An 18,263-nucleotide genomic window follows, 5' to 3' on the forward strand; every position below is an offset into this window, starting at 1 on the left:
CCTAGTGAACACCATACGTACCAACACTGTTTACATCAAGATTGGTTCCAACATTGTTTTTTTTACTCTGTGGTCTACAAACCCATATTTATTTTATCAAATAACTCGGAATATTACCATCATTAGAAATCATTATTCGATATATAGATTCAGTGTGTTGACACAGCAGGGATGATAATTACCGTTATAATACTGGGTGGGTTTTGCACTGATGATCTGATGAAGAAAGTTACTGCATTATTTATTAGAGACATAAATATACGGTTACAACGATCAAATCATTATTTTTTTATAATCCAATAAAACCTCTATCAGCATCGTCGACAACTACAGTCGTATTGCCAGAGATTATAACGGCTTGGGAAGCATGAATAGACATTTGCTCGCAAACTTGCCATACGAACGATTGGATGTGAAGTGGTTAAATATTGAAACAGAAAGGTTAGCTACAGTTGTATTTGAAATAATAAATACATAAAGCTTCTCATGTGCATTACCCATTTCTGGTGTCCCCGCCGTGATATTGCTGGAATATTGCTAAAAGCGGCGTAAAACCATACTCACTCACTCATATGCACATGCGCATTGTAATTTACGTTTGTGCTGCACACTATTATATGCATGACGGAATCAAATACTGCAGAACATGCTGCTGTAATGTAAATGCAGTAGTGGGAATCAGTGTGATGTTGTCGCCTGCAAAGTGTACACTTGTGCGTTCAAATTTCCATAATTTATGCAGATGTGATATTTGTTTGTAATTGTTTATATTCCTGATAAAACGTCCATGCAGCACACGGTAATCTGCATTGAATGAAATACTTTAATATTCTACTGTAACGTTAATGCAGTGATGGGACACAGCGCAATGTTGTCGCTGGCAATGCAGACACTTGTGTTCAGCTTCATATTTTATGCAGATGTGATATTTGTTAGTAATTGTTTTTATTACTGATACAACGTCCATGCAGAACACGTTAATCGGCATGAAATAAATTACTTTCAAATATTCTACTTTAACGCGTACGTTAATGTAGTATTAGGACACCGGGTAATGTTGTCGCTTGCAATGTATACACTTGAGTTCAGCTTCATATTTTATGAAGATTTATATTTGTAATATTTGTAAGAAGTTGTTTTTATTACTGATCTGCTAAAAAGTCATCCGCATATTCTTTAAATGGACCATTTGAACATTGTAATGTTTTTTTAAGACACATTATTATTTAGTTCAGGGGATAATATTTAATACTAAATGCAACCTAGTGTTATGACATCAACCTGATGCAAAACTGCATAGAGCAATTCACTTTAAACATGACAGAACATTAAACTACATCATTAGTGCTGGAAGAGTCCCTTTAAGCCGTACATTGGCAATGTTGGGGTATTTATGAGCATATGGAAAGTTGATAAATACTACGTGCCGCATTGGGATGCTTACGGATTACAGTTTAATTTGTTCAGTCCTAAAGACCAGTCGATATAATTCAAAACTACCCACATCATTTAATTAAATTTGACTTAACTTGTAATCGAAAGAGCAAACGGCCTCGATTTGGGCCTGGTAATAAGGAAGATTAAGGGCTATCGGAGTCTCACATTAGACAGTTCATTAATTTTCTATACGCCGATCTGAAACCCGTCCCTGGGGCACTGCCGAGGCGATATGTACATCAATCTTCACGATTTATGTCTACCATCAACCCACAGTAAAAACACGATGTTTCAAAAGGGTGTGTTTGAAAAACAAAGCTTTGGTTGACTCTGCAGTCATAGTGCCACACTATATGAGGGTCTTACTTCCTACTATAAGGGTCATGAGAGAAGAGCTGACACGTCGGGCACAAGGCGGTTTGAGCACGCTATGGTGTCGCTCTGCCCAGTCTAATCTCCATCATGCGACAGGACAGGCCATACATCAAGGGAAAGCGAAGAATAAAATTGGGTAGTCGCATTAGGAAAATTAAACATTGTGTGTTATCAATAACCACGTTTGACCCCTGCTCTCACACTAGAATAACCTCCTCTGAAGATACCCAATAAGGTTTCAAGAAACATATTGTTGTACTCATATCTCCGTTTCAGGTTTGAAAGAACGGTCATAAAATCGATGGCCCTGGGGATACTGATTCGGTGTGCTCCAATAGACGGCTTATCAAAGTTTGGGCCAGATATTTTCGTTAAAGTAAGAGGACGCCTCATGACCAAAGTAATCAAATCAATGGATGTTACGTTTCTCAAAGAATGCAATCGATTGCAATTGTGAGAGTTGTTTTAGGCGTGGTTCGATCACAATTACAGATTGAGCCTATTTCAGATCATCCACATGGGCTCAGTCTAAGGTATTTCTGGAGCAGTGATCATGGAACCATCACTGCGGCCTGGTCTAAATTAGGAAACGCATGGGCTCAGAAGTCAACAGCTAAACATCTGCTCATCAAAGCGTCGATACAGAGCGCATTGTAGCATCTGTCGAGTATCCAACAGTTAGCCTAATGCTGCCTCATGCTGGAGACTCTTGAAGAACATATAACACCAAAGGTATACAGAGGTTGTCACGAGGGTGTGTTTTGGAATGGCAAATACCCTGTATGAGGAATAAACAGTTATTTAGCGAGCATTTGCGAGCAAAATAAATTGTGTTATTCCTAATACAGGATATTTACTACCCCAAACACATAGCACAGTCTTTTTTATATAAGGCTATTATTAATTTTTACGTCACAGTGTTTGTCTTCGGCAACCGATGCTTGCGACTCTGCTTGTCGTAAGAGGCGATTAACGGGATCGGGTGGTCAGACTCGCTGACTTGGTTGATGCATATCATCGGTCCCAATAGCGTGGATCGATGCTCATGATGTCAATCACGGGATTGTCTGGTCCAGACTCGATTATTTACAAACCGAGTGCCGGGTGCGGCTTAAAACAACAAACAAACACAGTGTCAGTGATAAGTCAGTCCGACTTGTCTTTTAGACGGCATCTACCGTATAGGCAAAAAGACAGTTGCCTTCAAGATGTTTCACCTGTCGCGGCCATCCATCGAGAGTAAATGCCCTTTATCAAAGGGTAGCTACTCTAATCTATAAGCCGTCACGGCTGTTGTGCACGGTCTGTCATAATGTTTCGTAACGGGATTACGAAATGCATTCAGGTATCCCACACAGCGACATAATAAAATAAGGTACAATTTCGGACATATTTCGGCCAAACTGTTTTTAATTCAGCAACAGAGCCCAAGGTGCAGGAGTCTACAACAGGAATGGGAACTGATATCTCCAAAGTTGCCACACTTGTGAGAGGCCATAGCTACGTCCTTTCAGACACTCATTTGCAGCATCTTGGACTTTTTGTCCAGGCCTATCGTCAATCCTAACTCGATCGGCGATACACAAGGGCGACGCCATTATTATTAGTTTGTAAACACGGAAAGTGTTTACTACCTGACCTTTAATGTTTGCATATTTATCTGTGATTGACCCAAACGGATACCGTTTTTATCCATTGGCCTTATCTTGCCGAGAACTCTTACCATTATATGATAAACGGTGATAAAAAAAAAATACTTAGCAAGAAAGGTGTTTTCATTTTGACATTTCGGAAAACATGTCCATCAAAAGAGTTTTAAACCGGTTGGGTTAGCAGGGGGTGCACTTTAAAAGCCGCCTTATACTGATAAGGCCTACTTTGTGAAGGACGTTGAATGTGTGATATGTTTTTTAAATTAGTTTTTGAGATTCATATTTCGTAGATGATAGAGTCAGGGTAAAGGTAAGTTGGGTTTATTTGTTTGTTTGTTTGTTGTTCAACGCCGCACTCAGTAGTATTCAAGCAATACGACGGCTGCCTGTGAACAATCAAGTTTGAACCAAGCAATCCGATGATTGACACCTTGGGCATAGATCTACGCTATTGGGATACGATGACATGAATCAACTAATTCAGCGATCCTGACCACCCGATCCTGTTAGTCGCCTCTTACCACAAGCATGGTCGCCTCCTATGACAAGCATGGTTTGCTGAAGATCAATTCTAACCCGGATCTTCAAGGGAGGTCAAGGTAAGGAAACATAGACCAGTCTACACGCTCATGGCTATGGCATGTGCTCCTATCAGGAAGCAGAAAACAGGGGTGCATTGACGTATTATCAGCATGCCTTTAAGGGCATTTTACCTGACAGTAAATATGACAGCAGCAACTGTTCTGGAGTTACCGCTGAACTGTTGAGTCATATACGCATGTGTTCACACTTTGTGTACAATTATTCAACATAATCAAAACGTCAAAACATAATCAAAACGTCAAAACATAAGCGATGTTCCTTCTCGTATTTCCGTGACACAAAACAGAATTAAAACCAAATTCTTATAAATCTCACAAGGATAATTGCAGGCTTACAAGCCACCGATGTATTGTATCTTTTTAGAGATAAACACAGAATAGAAATACTTTAAAAAGTCAACACATGAGGGACATTCATATTCTATATCCCAGTGAACTCTGACGCGGCAGACAATAGATGGAAGTTGTTATCAACACGTGTTTCACAAAGTTACTTGCATCTGTACCAAAACGTCTCATTGAAAAGAAAGCATAGAAGTTGAAATCCATCAAGGACGCTTTAGGTTCATGAAAAGCGGGTGATCATGGCCTGCCCCACCGGTAGCACCGTCAGCAGAGAAGGTACATCTGTTAGTCTGTATGTCCGTGAATACACTGACCCCATTGCAGAGTAAAGCACTATAAGCGTATACTGGCGGGATTTTGTGTAGAATATGATCATGACAGGTGAGGTGAGGTGAAATGGGCTTTAACGTCGCGTCCATGATTATTGCACTTATATAGCGACGTGCATGTACGTGTGTGTGTTTGTGTGGCTGCTTGTACTAGTCCGGACTGATGCCGATTTATAGTGCTATCTCACTGAGATACCATGCCGCAGCTTAACATGAATATCCAACTCAGACACAGTATACTGACTCCGAGCCGACCAGTCCTTGTTTTAGCCCCTTAATGCCGAGCGCCAGACAGGGTAACAACAAGTACCATCTTTTAACGTCTGTTGGTATGACGCGGCCGGGGATCCAACCGCGGACGTTCCGCTCTCCGGGCGGACGCTCCACCACTAGACCACGGAGGCGGTCGGATCATGACAGAATGTTGATCTTAAACAATTCCTCGTTTCAATGATAAACTTGTTCCGACTGCGGTCGAGTGTGTTATGTTTGTTTGTTGTTTAACGCCGCACCTAGCAATATTCCAGCTACATGACGGCGGTCTGTAAATAATCGAGTCTGAACCAGACAATCCAGTGATTGGCATCATGAGCATCGATCCAAACAATTGGGATCGATGACATGCATCAACCAAGTCTGTGAGCCTGAACACCCGATCCCGCTCGTCGCCTCTTACGACAAGCATAGTCGCCTTTTATGGCAAGCATGGGTTGCTGAAGACCTATTCTACCCCGGATCTTCACGGGTCGAGTGCGTAATGTGTCCGAGCGAGTGTAAGATTCACATTACCTAATATAGCACATGGATCAGTTTACTTCCAATCACTTAATAATTGTGAGAGATCATCATTGAAATCCAAATAGTTAAATCAAACATTTTAATTATATACTTATTTTATTAAATTGAAACTAAAATAAAATAACTTACCTTGAAAAGACACATTTTGAAGATACTGTTTATGTAGGGTTTCTCCATCAATCTTGGTCATTGCAGAACATAGTCGGTCGGTGTTTGGACACAGCTCCCTGTGCATCTTATCCAGAGCCAGGGCCATAGCATACACAGCGTCATATATAAACTGCACTTTTCCTTCCTGTTGGGTTAGCTTTCTGTCAAAAGGCTCGTACCCAGTACAGATAGTACCCACATCTTGTCTATACAACGTCTTGTCGCTCGGCCATTTACATTTATGAACCGCTTGCCAGTATTCCTTGAACCAGGGATTACGTTTATTAGAATGAGGATCGAGTCCGATGAAGTAATTTTCGAAAACCTTTATTGGGGTTGACTGAAGTTCTAAAGTTATTGCGCCTTGAGCGGCCAAATTATTCTTCTTAACGGGAGCATCATTTCGTCCCCAGGCATCGCTAGCTATCCATATAAATCTACCAGAATGATTCTGTCTAGTTGCCGCATCCAACAACCCCTTGGCATGTTCAACCCTACAAAACACGATCACAACATTTGCTTTAGGCTTCTGAAGCAGTTCGTATATAACCTTGTCAAAAGTGCTGTTGTTAGCATTGCCTATTATTTTCACAGTGGCAGCCAAGCATATATTTCTAGCTTTGGCTTCCTGTTGGAATTGTTCAATGCCAGATTCTCCATACTCTCCTTCAGAAGCGACTGTGGACACGTAGGTCCAGTTAAACTCCTGGACAATGTCAGCAATAGCCTTAGCCTGTAGGTCGTCAGGGGGAACGGTACGTACAAAGTAATCGAACCTTGTTTTATCACTGAGAGCAGCACTGGTAGACGCGTAGCTTACCTGGGGAAGTTTGAACAACCGGAGCAAATTTGCCACCTGCATGGAAACAGTGCTGTACGACCCTCCTATCACTCCTGCCACTGCCGTCGGGGTTGTCTTCGCCCTGGCTGTTGATCCGTCAGTACAAACGAATTCAGACGCATCTAGAGATGTAAAAGACGCCCTTATGAATTCAAGAGATTGTTCCAAAGCGTATGTAGCTCTAGCACAGGTGTCATAGATTGATGCTCCTAACCTTATTCCCGGAAGAACACTTTTGTTTCGGTTGATCTCGTCAATAGTAAACATCATCGCCTCCAGACGCTCCACACCCCTGTCAACGTTGATTGCCCCACATGCATGTTCCCCATCCCCTTTCTGGTGCACAGGGAACAGCCCGCCAAGCATGATCTCACCTTGAATGAAAGCTGTGATGATCTTTGGGGAGGTCACATTGGGACGGATATCAACCGCATGCGTCACCCTGCTGGTCAGAGGTACAAACACCAGGAGTAGTAGGAGCCGGGAACAATGATCTGCTATCCCCATCGCCGCCAAATCTCAACAAACGTCTCTCGGTTTGTTACAGTTTCTCAATCATTTTAGTCAATAGTCTCCTCCACACATGAGGCGATCTCTCGCCAACCATCCGAACGTCGTGGCTGTTACATGGTCTTGAAGTTCCACTGATATTCACGTCGGTTCAGATGAACAATGTTTGATTTCAAAAATCCATTGTCAAACAACTTTCCACACTTATGTTGTTTCATATAAACCCATTAATTCCAGGCAATTATGTGCACGAGGTCGATACCTTGACTTGCAAGACACACAAGCACCAGAACAGGGTCTACCGAGAGCGGCTTGTCCATTCTTCAAATGTGTCTGACGAGTCGGGAAGATTCAGCCCACAAGTTTTGATCAGTGTGAACTTTAGCGTATGGGGCGCGTCACTGCTGCTCTCCGCCGAAAGGACTCCGCTCTCTGAGGGCCCGGGCGACAGTCGTAGGCATTGCTTCCACGCCGCGAGCACTTCCTTCAACGAGATGGGATCAATGCTGCAAAGAGAAGTAAACCTATGGATACCACAAGGGGAAAACAAATCGCCAACGCTCGATGGAGATTCAGTGAGAAACGACTGCATGAAAATGCCTGAAATCTAATCATGGAATGCAGAATGCAGACTTTTCCTACAAAAGGTAATCAGCAAGCTAAGATTTCGAGCAATTGCCCCCAATAAAGACGGGATAACCATGTTAGCATTCACTTTAACAGGAAACTGTCCACTGGTGAGCCTCTTCGGCTCTGTTGACCACACACACACACACACACTGACTGTGGTCGCTCTTTAGTATATGGGTAGCACAAGGCAGTGCGCACCTCCACACACTGCTCGTTATCCTAACAGAAGCGTGTACGGGATAATGAGAATGTTGTAAACAAGTTTACACGTGGCGTGCACTTTTCACGACATGTAGGTTAATATTTTATGGTCACAATAATAGGACATCTAATGAGCCTTTGAATATTATTTATTCACAATATGCTTTTACATTTTTAATGACGTGTAACTTCAGTAGGTTGAACTCTCGGCTTCTTCTCCATGCATAGCACTCAACCTTGGGTAAGGATATTGAGAAACTTCATACTTTTGCATCCATATGTTATAAATAATGACACAGAAAATGGAGTGAATCAAGAAATGATATAAAGTATCCCTATCAATAAAAGAGCAGTATATATTGATGAAGTTAGTTTCTTGGGATCGCGGGATTTGGAAAGGCTTGTCAACACGCTGAAACTGACAATATTGATTTGGTTACTTAGGAATATGGGCTTTATAACATAACTGCGTGAAGAAAATGAGGAAATATTACTTGATTTATGGGTAAGAAATTTGAAAGTTGAGACAAATTGTGTCAATATATGCACAAGGCCGCTTCTGTGTTCTGGCGTGTGGCTGACAAGACCATGATCACATATATTCGTGACTGTTGTATCTTATTTTTTCAGCTTCACCGTGTGATTTCATATTTAGTTTAACTATCTTCATGAATATGGTAATAAATTGCTTTTGGTGAGGCTTTTTCGAATTAAACAGTTTACATGTCATCTTAGCTGTGAATGTTCTGTTATTCAAGCCTACTTGACTGACAATACAGTGTCTGATTTCCGGGTTCTTATAAAGAACACCGATTTGCTCATCACATGAGAGGGGCGGTCCCCTTAACATCCCGTGTTCAAGTTTCAGTGGTCTATTGGGGGTAATCATACACTGTTCAACGCGTCATATTGTATGAGCAAAAAGGTGTAAATAAAAGCTACAAAACCATTTCCATAATCATAAAACATCTCTGCTAAGAGCAGAATCTGTTGTACGAATGCGATTATCAGAAACATGTGTTTATGAATCACTATGAAATAGTGATGATACCAGGTGTTGGAGGAAGAGGAGCCTATCCTGCTCCAGTGGAGGCTTCCCTTACGAACACATGCAAAGGCAAGTCAATTGTTCACTTGAACAAACACGGGAACATATGGGACAAGTCAAAATAGGGAATTGTATCCGCCATCCAATCTTTTAAATCCTGGCAGAAGGAGCATGCTCATTTTTACCTCACACGCTGTGGAGGATGGCGATTCTGGATGGTTTCCATATAAAGAAAATGTTGACTACTGGAAAGTTAATGCGATCTTACAAACAAAAATATCGAAATTGTTTGTCTTCATCATATTCATTTGAATTAAACTTGTCTAATTACAACCTATCTCACATTCATGCGCTCAGATTGTATTTGATTAAACATATGTTTGTTGGATTCTGAAAATCTAAATCTAAAACGAACTTCATTCCTAATTTATATGTGTATGAGTGTACGTTCCTAATTAACTACTGGAATTTATTCATTTTGTAATGCGTGTATTGCGTACACATACTGGTACTGTGAATGTTTTAGTCAGCATACTTGCTGCCTGTTGACAACTAATATTGTGGGTCACTTGCTAATTCTCTTCTAGTTGGGCCTGTTACGTTGAAACGTACTGGAATAGTCACATGACATCGATTGTTTCGTTAGTTTCATGTACTTGCAATGTAAGGCCTTAATTACTCCGCTGTGTAGGCAGAGGAGGCGGTTGAAGGTGTGACGGCCCGTACATCACACGACGGTAACATGGGCTACGGCAGGGAGACCTGCTAGGTCTGAATATTTCATTCCCCATCTAAAGAATTAAAGCAATCCAAAACCCACGTGTCTAACGGGAACAGCTAAGTGGCCTACTGTCGGCGCATCCTTAGATGTCAGTCTGATCTTGTCTGTTAAAGGTAAATGGACACGAATAATATTCAGTGTATTTACGTCATCAATTCAGACTTAATTTTGAGTCAATACTTGTTTTACTATGCATTGCTCTTTTGTAACCGAATGGGTTTTTTTATTGGTCACGTTCTGCTGTAAATATTTACGAGATACATCAATAGCGTTTGTGCAAACATATTTACTCTGTACACGAACACTTTCAAGAGCGTTAATATCCTGAAAGAAAATACATTTATTCGTATCATAAACACAGAATGTGCGCAACGGATAATGAAAATCGTTCGTTCGTATCTGGGCTGCATCACATAGGCGTGCTGAGATCCTATAATCGTTGGTTTGAATCCCATATTCGCATCGATAATGATAGTCTGCCTGCCGGTGTCAACGTGCACTATATCGGTACTTGTCCCATTCAATTTAAGGGGCCGAAGGGGTAACCAAGTGGTTATAAAGCCTTCGCTCCTCACGTCGAACACCCGGGTTTGATTCCCCACATGGGTACAATGTCAGAAGCCTATTTTTGTGTCCCCCGCAGTATATAGTGCTGGAATATTGCTTAAAGCGGCGTAAAGCCCTATTTACTCACTCACTTTACAATTTAGGCCTACCCGGAACGCGACGTGACTAAGAAACGCCACTATTATATTTTCGAAATACTTTACGTACTGTGGACCTACTCATATATAAAGATATACACTTAAACGTTGAATGGTCGTATGCACATGTACTTTAGTCTCTCTTATGATTTGATATTTATTTTTTTGCTTCATTTAGGATATTCTTCTTTACTAGATTTTTCATGTAGTTGTGTTTCTAGGTTTGTCAGCACCATACCTGTGCTGGTGAGTTTCATCAGAGTAGTAACCGTCTGAGACCTGCATCATTTCGGACTTTCTTCCCACATTAACATTACTGGGGAAGTGTAAACTAACTCACTCATGTAGTTCATTGAACGAAAAAAGAATTCACACGTTTTTTGTTTTTTTTCTATTAGATAAAGAGGTAAAGAAGGGGTAAACGGGGTAAATACGGGATAAATGAGGTAAAGACTGGTTAACTAGGTAAATACAGGGTAAATGAGGTAAAGGCGGGTAAACAAGAAACCCTCAGTCATGACATAATTCTTGTGAAGTAAACTAATCATGAGCACACTCTCCCGACAACGCCCTTCCTGTACTTGGTCGTTACAGACGAGGTACACAGAGAGACGTACATGATGCCAAGTAACAAGATATCGGCTAAACGTAAATCACCATCATTCAATATTTAACTCAGTTAACCCATTCCTCCCTCCTCCTAACATGCCTATTCTGAGGATTACTTTAGAGCCACAAGGAATTGTTGCAGTTCGCCACGTCACACAAATTACAGCGTTCTCGCAGAGTCATTTTACGTTACACCTTCCTATGGTTATAGGTGAAGTGAGGTGAAATTTGGTTTAACGTCGCGCCCAAGATTATTGCACTTATATAGCGACGAGCATGCACGTGTGTGTGTGTGTGTGTGTGTGTGTGTGTGTGTGTGTGTGTGTGTGTGGCTGCTTGTACTAGTCCGGACTCATGCCGATTTATAGTGCTAGCCCACTGAGATACCATGCCGCAGTTTAACATGAATATCCCCTTCAGACACAGTATACGGACTCCGAGCCGACCAGTCCTTGTTTAAGCCCTTTAATGCCGAGCGCCAGACAGGATAACAACAAGTACCATCTTTTAACGTCTTTTGGTATGACGCGGCCGAGGATCGAACCTTCGAAGATCGTGTCTACCACATGAAACATAATTTATGTAATACTGTATGTCTGAATAACTCGCATATATAACATCGCACATATCACACGAGGGCTATGTATCTTTAAAACTCGCATATAACATCGCACATACTACATGAGGGCTATGTATCTTTAGAACTCACATACATAACATCGCACATATCACACGAGGGCTACGCATCTTTAAAACTCGCATATATAACATCGCACATACCGCATGATGGCTATGTATCTTTAAAACTCGCAATAGAAGATAAAACATGTTTCAAATGGCGAAATGGGAGCTAACTCTGCTTGCTTAAGTGGAAATGCAAGGGGTGCCCACGTTCGAAACTAAACGCACTTGAAGGGACAATGTACTACGCACTAAAACTGTTTTCGAACTACATTTTTTGTCAGTTAAAAGTAAGTTTATTACTTTTAAGTGAAATAATGAGAAAATGGAGAATGCACAAACGTGTAGAAACTATACATTAACGAACACCAATAAACAAGATCTTGGGTTCATTAATATTGATGAGTTATTCTGGAACAAGTTTCCTGAAAGGTTTGAGGTCATCGGTCAGAGTCCCGTCTCATCTCCGAATTCCATTTACTGGTTAGGATATAACATTCCTGTTCATATTGACCACATCTTTTATGATTTGTAACTATGTTAGCTAAGTTTAGTTATCGCATGAGAGTGGGGACGCTATTCATTTGTCTTCCAATCACTATAACAAACGAGAATGTCTGTTGCTAATATATATCCATGCAAAATAATTACAAATGTGGGCCCAATGATCCAACTTAATGAAGCTTCGCGATTCATAAATGTGGGCGCTCCTGTTGCAATCAATATGACGGAAAACGTGTGTCTACATATAGACATTTATTCCCAGCACAAAGATAACCCTTTGAATCTTTACGATATATGATATATAAATGTTGACCCACTTGTTTCGATCACCACAAATGACGTGCAAAATTTGGTCTACATTTTACAACAGGATTAGCAGCACTACACCAACCTAAAACAATGAGCATATCACACACAACATACCATAACTTTCTAAAATGTGGACCCACCTGCAGCAATCTTTATCAAGAAAGGTACGCGCACATTTGGGAAAAACTAATACAGTAAACTACGGTTATAACGAACTCAAAGGGACCACTAATTTTAGTTCGTTATAACCGTAGTTCGTTATAGGCATATATACAGCAAAACTACAGCAACTTTTAGGGACAAAAAAGTAAGTTCGTTATATCCGTCAGTTCGTTATAAGCGTGTTAGTTATAACCGTAGTTTACTGTATTCACGAGTTTCTTTTTTAATCGACAAGAACCGTTTTTAGTTTGCTTCTAGTTACTGATGGAAAGATATTATGTTTATATTTAAACATTTTATACTATTTACCTATATACACTCCTTGGCACGTTTACGTCAAACACTTCGAAAACATTTTTACGTCAAACACTTCTTCACACTTTTTAGTCAAACACTTCTAAACACTTTTACGTCAAACACATCTCGATATTTGCATGGAATATACTTTTAGACACTCATAGACACTTATGCGTGTACGTCAAACACTTTTAGACACTTACACGTCAGACACCTCTAAACACGTACATGTACGTCACAAACTTTTGGAGACATATACGTCACAAATTTCTAGACACGTACATGTACGTCATACACTCCAAGACAGCCAATATATCATACTCTACAAGACACAGACGCTAATGAAATTGGCCAGCAACGTTTCAGCTGGTGATTTGTTTGACAAGGGTCTGCCAAGGAACAATCCAGTTTCAATGATATGTATGGCATGGACTTGCAAGATAACGATTCATATCGGAATTACTCAATCCAGTTTTCTTGTATAGTTCCATGAAAGTATATCACCATTTTAGTCTATTTCTATTTCTGATTTATTTCCAACATTAGATTTATTTCCAGTAATTTCGATTCAGTAAGAAACTTGCCTCTGCTTTCAGTCGCTGCAGGTGTGTTTTGTCAAACTGATGGGGAAAAGTTTATGTTTAATCACTTCTTTCGGGCAATCTTATTATCATGAAAACGGAATCCCGGACCTAAGATGACACATAACGATTTTCCCACAAATGCGTGTATTCCATTTCACTCCAGACATAGACAATTGCGCTTGGAAACCCGATCTAGATGTATATTGATCTATAAGGACTGCCTATATTCTACTGACAGGCGCTTATTTCAGTCGGACCCATCGCGATCTGATAATCTGATAGGCATAAGATCGCGAGCAGCCCGCGGACCACAGAGTGTGCAGAGAGGCCAGGGGGGTTGCACGGGGCATGAATGATGGGATGCGAAGCAGATTATACCCTGACCAGGCCGAGGAGTAGCGAGAGTTTATAATGCCAGATTAATAGCCTTTTAGCCACTCCAAGATAACGAGGGTACCGAAAACTGTATTCTTTTCCTGGCAGTATTTAATTTTCATATCATTCACTTCGACTGCCTCAGTTCAGTAATGCGGAAATAATACACCAGACAATATTTCCGGTTGTGCGGTTGTCTCTAAATTCCGGAACGGGGCAATGATGGATTGATGCCTAAACTCCCAGCTGTAGTATAAAAATGACAAACTGCCCGCGAACACAATGCCAAGTTTATGATGACTAGTCAATCGACAGTTGTTGCACTGCTAAGAGACGATTGTGTTTCTGCGTCCGCTGAGTCAAATCCCTAGGAAATCTAATTGCCTTCCTTTAACGCTTCTCAATCCCCGTGTCACATGTTCGCAAACCGTTTCAGAGCCATTAATAGAATTATATTATATTACTTTATATGAGTGCTGGTGTTTTTCATCGATCGTTACTAACGCGCAAATGCACCTGGGGACGATTTATAGTTACAAAAAACATTGTATACAAATGTTTATCTTGTGTTATGATGTGGAATATTATATGTTGATCTTATCATAAATGTGGGTGTGATTGTTGTATGATCATATAATTTATAGTAGGTAAATAAATATAACCCCACCGTTGTATGTTTCTCAAGTAGGAAGTAAAACATTATGCACACATCAGGTACTATTAGTCCTTCTTCCATTCCTTCATCATAAGATGCTGAAACACAATGATTTAGTTTTTTGTGTAAGGGGCAGAACGTACTTACTCTTTTCGCGAACACCTGGTGCGTACATATCCGCCCTATGGAATCTATTTGGGCGGATAATCGAGACTTGTTATTCCCTCTCCTCCCCCCCCCCCCCCCCCCCTCTCTCTCTCTCTCTCTCTCTCTCTCTCTCTCTCTCTCTCTCTCTCTCACTGCTCTTCTTCTAAATACTTGGCATGATAACCACCAAATACTGTCGGCATCGGTGTGTATTGGAGTCACCGAATTCATATACTTTCTATTCTTTGCAATGATGTGTACCTTGCTGGTACATAGCTCTATTTCAGATTCTCAAACACGATCACGGCACAGCAAACATTTATATATACATCTAGTTACTTACCGCCTCCATGGTCAAGTGGAGAGAACATCTGCATGGAGAGCGGAAGGTCGGTGGTTCGATCCCCGGTCGTGCATACCAAAAGACGGTACAGGAATACGACAGTAAACCCCATTTTTACCTCACCTAACCTTCATAAGTGTCTTCAATGTCTTGAATTCTAATACTTTAACACATCCTTCTTAAATTTATCTCATATATTTACAACGCCACTCAAGAATAGAGACAACCTTATAAGAGATGACGCATTACATTTCAACGAGTTCAACGCTTGAGTAATTATATATAGGTTTTAATAATGTAGGTATGCGCAGCTCAATGTTGAATTTGGTTCTGGTGATGTAAGGGCATGTTATATACTCGACTGCCAATGAGACTCGTATGCTAACACCCTTCAGTGCTCGCAGAGCCGCGCCCCAGCCCTAACAAATTAAGCTAGACAGGTCGGTCAAGAAAAAGCCCTTTTGTAACCCTTTGATCGCACTGAACACCGACTGCACAGTGCAGCATTAACCGCTTCCTTGGCAAAGTGTCTGATCGTAATAGGCGCGGATACCGATGCAGAAAAGACTACTGCTAATTATTTCGCCTGATCCTGTCATTAATATCAACCGACATTTCCCATTATATGCCCACGACCACTAGGATTTTGTGGCATTTCAGAGGATTACCTCAACCCCCACCAGCATTACCTCCTTTTACCATCTAAACACAGGCGATTGAAGCGAAATATTTACATCAACTGCCCTGCCTCATAATTATTTAAATCGATTTTGGATTTTGATATATCTCTTGTTTTCCAATTGGTAACCCACTTAAGCTCTAGCTTTTGTAGAAACAAATCAGAGCGTTCTTTGAACAAAATTACAGTTCGGAGTTGAAAGAAAAACAACTTTTGTTGATGTCAAACTTCATGTTCCAAGCACAGTGGTAGCTTGTGTACAAATGATGATCAACGTGTTGACATTTTGTCCGCTGATTGAATACCACGCCGACCAGAATACCAACTCCACGAGGAACATAATAAGACACAAAAAACGAGGATGGGTCAAGGTTTTTTTTTATCATCCCTAAATTTGCTAAGTTTTCTTTTGAAGGTATTGATCTTGATTTTATGATAAAAGTGACTTGAGATGTGAAATATAACATTAATTAGTTAGGATTCTACAACCATTGATTTTATATTCACTGCCCGAAGACACGAACGTGAAGTTCTTAGAAAAGTGTCGCATTTTTATTAAGATTCTCTCAGAATAGACATAGCCTGAGCTGTTCAAAAATGTACAACTAGTTATTTAATGATATTCTTGAATATCTTCACGCTCATTACTGTCAAGAAGGTGAAGTCTGAACATCGCGGGGTTTTAGCGTGTCACTCTAACTAAACGACCTTTGCTGCAATTCCTTTGATTAGTCTAAATTGGTCATGAATCGACTAAAATTCAACGACGGCTTCCGCAGATGAAATCTCACATCCTGAAATGTTCCTCTCGTAATGAGTGCTTTTGCCTTCAAATCAATGACCAAGGTAAGCTGGCGATGTCCAGGTCATCTTTGGTATTCAGCACCGGTCAAGCCACTAACTCGCTGATGACTCCCACATTTGCTAATCACCCTGACACTGGGTGGGTTCTGACCACATTACATTCAAATCAAGCGTGAATTAGCCAGGAATTAGCTACTCAGACTGACCAGTTTCCAGAAAGACCAATCGGATATTATCAACCCGTTTAGCCTTCTAATATACCTTATTTTCCATCGTTGATCACGGCCCTCTCGGCGGGTTATAATCAACGTATTTGGAGTTGTGGCCTAATGTAATCTCAGACTATCTCGCTTAGTTCTGGATCCTGCCCAGGTTAGCCTTAGACTATATCTCCATCCATTGTCCCGTATGCACAGCCCCTTCGTCTATTACCGCGCGTCCGTGGTGTAGTGGACAGAGAGTTTGCCCGGAGATAGCGGAATGTTGGTGGTTCGATCTTCTAGCCTCGTAATACGTAAAGGTGTTTAAAGATGGTATTTGTTGTTAACCTGCCTGACGCTTGGCGTAAAGTGGATAAAACAAGTACTAATCGGCTGGTTGTCTGAATGTGGTGTGTATGTTAAACTGAGGCATGGTATCTCACTAGACTATCACTATGAATCCGGAACTAGTCCAGACTGCAACAAGCACACAAGTCGCTATTAAAGAGAAGTAATCTTGATTTTGTTTGTTTGTTGTTTAACGCCGCACTCAGCAATATTCCATGTATATGACGGCGGTCTGAAGATCAGTGAGTCTGGACCAGACAATCTAGTAATTGATATTATGAGCATCTACCCACGCAATTGGGATACGATGACATGCATCAGCCAAGTCAGCGAGCCTGACCACCCGATCCCGCTAGTCGCCTCTTACGACAGGCATAGTCGCCTCTTACGACAGTCATCGTCGTCTCTTCACGGGTCGAGGTAATCTTGAACGCGTGATAATTTTCACCTCACCCGAATCTACTGCAATATATGCACATTCTCTTCGTCTCTCGCACAACATACATCCTATTCGTCTATTGCAATAAAAGGACACTCGGTATATTCGTCTATTGCAATAAAAGGACACTCGGTATATTCGTCTATTGCAATAAAAGGACACTCGGTATATTCGTCTATTGCAATAAAAGGACACTCGGTATATTCGTCTATTGCAATAAAAGGACACTCGGTATATTCGTCTATTGCAATAAAAGGACACTCGGTATATTCGTCTATTGCAATAAAAGGACACTCGGTATATTCGTCTATTGCAATAAAAGGACACTCGGTATATTCGTCTATTGCAATAAAAGGACACTCGGTATATTCGTCTATTGCAATAAAAGGACACTCGGTATATTCGTCTATTGCAATAAAAGGACACTCGGTATATTCGTCTATTGCAATAAAAGGACACTCGGTATATTCGTCTATTGCAATAAAAAGACACTCGGTATATTCGGCTGTTGAATAAAACAACACTCGGTATATTCGTCTATTAAATGAAAGGGGTCTCGGTATATTCGTCTATTGCAATAAAAGGACACTCGGTATATTCGTCTATTGCAATAAAAGGACACTCGGTATATTCGTCTATTGCAATAAAAGGACACTCGGTATATTCGTCTATTGCAATAAAAGGACACTCGGTATATTCGTCTATTGCAATAAAAGGACACTCG

The 18,263-nt window shown here is 40.8% G+C and overlaps 1 protein-coding gene across 4 annotated transcripts in view; it reads right to left on the reverse strand.

Moving 5' to 3' along the window:
• The window catches only part of LOC124134084 (metabotropic glutamate receptor 3-like), a 152,450-nt gene that overhangs the window by 40,328 nt on the left and 93,859 nt on the right, over positions 1-18,263 (reverse strand). For all 4 annotated transcript variants that reach the window (XM_048396827.1, XM_046498729.2, XM_046498736.2 and 1 more), the window contains one exon: positions 5,668-7,545. In XM_048396827.1, the coding sequence (XP_048252784.1) occupies positions 5,668-7,036 (1,369 nt within the window). In that variant the 5' untranslated portion in view covers positions 7,037-7,545. The remainder of the gene's footprint in view (positions 1-5,667; positions 7,546-18,263) is intronic.

The sequence above is a fragment of the Haliotis rufescens genome, unplaced genomic scaffold (genome assembly GCF_023055435.1).
Source record: "Haliotis rufescens isolate VD_foot unplaced genomic scaffold, xgHalRufe1.0.p SCAF_16, whole genome shotgun sequence".
NCBI classification, from domain to species: Eukaryota; Metazoa; Mollusca; class Gastropoda; order Lepetellida; family Haliotidae; genus Haliotis; species Haliotis rufescens.